Source organism: Zalophus californianus, chromosome 14 (genome assembly GCF_009762305.2).
Source record: "Zalophus californianus isolate mZalCal1 chromosome 14, mZalCal1.pri.v2, whole genome shotgun sequence".
Taxonomy (NCBI): Eukaryota; Metazoa; Chordata; class Mammalia; order Carnivora; family Otariidae; genus Zalophus; species Zalophus californianus.
The window spans coordinates 93,851,671-93,854,420 of NC_045608.1; the positions used below are offsets into that span (position 1 = coordinate 93,851,671).

The following is a 2,750-nucleotide window of genomic DNA, read 5'->3' on the forward strand; positions in this document are numbered from 1 at the left end:
GTCTGCAGCCTTGGGGGCGGGGGGGCACGGATTTGTCGAGGGCATTAATAGGCACTTTCTTTAAAAAGCTCGATTCTCTGGAAAATCAGAACTTTTCAAAGAGGGAAGAAGGGAACAAAAGTAAGTCCTCGTGTCCAAGACAGGAAGAAGCAAGTGACAGATGCTCTGCACACAGTTCAGACGCCATTGGAAATCTCCCTCCCTCCCGGGCACTTCCTGGGAAGATGTGTTTGATGGTGCAGGAGTTCCGAGCCCCCGTGTGCACAGTGCCCGACATGGGCCACCTCCCATCACTCCTTGGGCGTGTGCCCAGTTAGGCTGAAATGCCGGGCCAGTGCATTCTGCATTTCCTGGACCTAGAACAGTTTGTGCATACAGCAGGGGCTCAATAAAGGTTGAAGAAGATACAAGTTAAGGACATGAGCCACTGTCCTCGCCTGGCAGGGCTTTCGTGGGTCAGAGTCTGGACTTCTGGGGCCACAGGTGGTCACAAACCACAGGGCTCACTCTCTGGGGATGAACTCTGCACACGAGCCCGATGACCCCCGCTCAGTGTCAGCAGGGAAACCCTCCTGGCGCGGTTACTACTGTCCCTGAGACAGGACAGACTCGCCTCAGCCCTTGTCTCTTCCCTGCTCGACTGCACGGAAAACACGCAAACTTCATTTCCTCTGCACCTTCTTCCCGGCCCACCTCCTACCACAAAGCCTCTCTCTGTCCGGCCAATTTGCCATGCAGGTGTCCCGGAGCTGCACCCACCCAGCACCGGGGACCCCCATGTAGGCCCCACAGGTGTCCCGAAGCTGACCTCCCAGTGCCAGGCACCCCCACGTGGGCCCCGCGGGTGTCCCCAAGTCGACCCCCCCAGCGCTGGGAACCCCCATGCGGACCCCGCAGGTGTCCCGAAGCCAACCCCCCAGCACAGACAACACCCACGTGGACCCCGCAGGTGTCCCGAAGCCAACCCACCCCCAGCACCGGGCACCCCCACGCGGGCCCTACAGGTGTCCCGAAGCCGACCCCCCAGCACCGGGCACCCCCACGTGGGCCCCGCAGGTGTCCCGAAGCCGACCCCCCAGCACCGGGCACCCCCACGTGGGCCCCGCAGATGTCCCGAAGCCGACCCCCCAGCACAGACAACACCCACGCGGGCCCCGCAGGTGTCCCGAAGCCGACCCCCCAGCACAGACAACACCCACGCGGGCCCCGCAGGTGTCCCGAAGCCGACCCCCCAGCACAGCCAACACCCACGCGGGCCCCGCAGGTGTCCCGAAGCCGACCCCCCAGCACAGACAACACCCACGCGGGCCCCGCAGGTGTCCCGAAGCCGACCCCCCCAGCACAGACAACACCCACGCGGGCCCCGCAGGTGTCCCGAAGCCGACCCCCCCAGCACAGACAACACCCACGCGGGCCCCGCAGGTGTCCCGAAGCCGACCCCCCAGCACCGGGCACCCCCACGCGGGCCCCGCAGGTGTCCCGAAGCCGACCCCCCAGCACAGACAACACCCACGTGGACCCCGCAGGTGTCCCGAAGCCGACCCCCCAGCACCGGGCACCCCCACGCGGGCCCCGCAGGTGTCCCGAAGCCGACCCCCCAGCACCGGGCACCCCCAGCACTGAGGTCCTGTGGAGGTGGTTTCCAGGCTCCTTCCTGGAGGGAGCTGCCCTTGCTACAGGCCTTGGACAGTCTGAATCAACACAGCTGTCACTTTCAGACACTTTTAAGAAATGTTCCGTTTAATTAAACCAACTCCCTGCAGAGCCACAATCAGGAGTGGAAATTTCACGCTACTCAAAAGCAGTTTCTCATGTACTGGACCTGCTGATAAAGCCTGTTTTGTCTTCCGCTGGTCTTTGGGAAGTTCAGCCCCAAGGTCTCCCTGGAGGTGAGGCAGAGCTCTGTCCTGAGCACGTGGCTGCCTTTGGGGCCGTGTCGCTGTCCCCCCCCCGATCTCCACGCCAGAGTGAGCAGGGACGGACCAGATGTCTCCTCCCCCTCCCACTGGTCTGCCCCTCAGGGCCTGACCGGTCCTTGGGGGGCGGGGAGGGGGAGATGCTTCTGGCCCTGCAGGAGGGGGACAAGATCCACCATCCTGGGCTGAACGACTCACTTAGGGTCACCTCTGTGGGGTGTGGGTGCCCTGCCCCGGAGGGCACTGGCCTCATGAGCTGTCAGAGCCTGAGAGAGGGTGGCTGCATGACATGGAGAGTATTTCTTGCACCATTAATGCCTAAATGTCCTTGTCCAGAAAATGGACCAGATAACGGTGCTGCGGTATTGGGTTAAGGATTAAATAAGATCATGAAATAAGGCCGTATAGGAGACAACGATGAGAATGTGTTGGTGAGCCAGGAATTAACCTCAAACGCTTAATCCAGTTCTGTGTGCCTGGGGTCCTAACAAAACGGGATGAGGGTGCTCACCGAGATTTTACGCTTCTTACAGGCTCAGAAACGCGCTCTGCCGTTGCCGAGGCTGTTACTAAAAGGAGGGAGGGAGGGAGGGAAAGGTGGATGATGGATGGGTGAGTGGGTGGGTGGGTGGCTGGAAGGGTGGGAGGAAGGACGGAGGGATGGGCCTCCAGGGGTTCCCAGGGAACACCTTGCTGAGAACTGAGTGAGCCTGAGTCCTTCAGGTTCCTGCGCCACAGGCCCGGCTGACCCGCCACGTGGAGTGTGGTCCGCGGGCCCTGCCATCCTGAGGAGCTGCCCTGGGGACCCTGCTTGCTGTTGCTGGTTAGACACAC

General features: G+C 62.1%; 1 protein-coding gene across 1 annotated transcript; it reads left to right on the forward strand.

Annotated features, from left to right (window-relative positions):
* The first annotated feature begins 882 nt into the window (after positions 1-882).
* LOC118356245 (proline-rich protein 2-like) lies at positions 883-1,623 on the forward strand. Its single transcript, XM_035723873.1, has one exon. The coding sequence runs from the start codon at positions 883-885 to the stop codon at positions 1,621-1,623; it is 741 nt and encodes a 246-aa protein (XP_035579766.1).
* Positions 1,624-2,750: the final 1,127 nt, after the last annotated feature.

Excerpts from the sequence above, each read along its gene's own strand:
- LOC118356245 (XM_035723873.1), top strand. The coding sequence starts at position 883 with ATGCGGACCCCGCAGGTGTCCCGAAGCCAACCCCCCAGCACAGACAAC.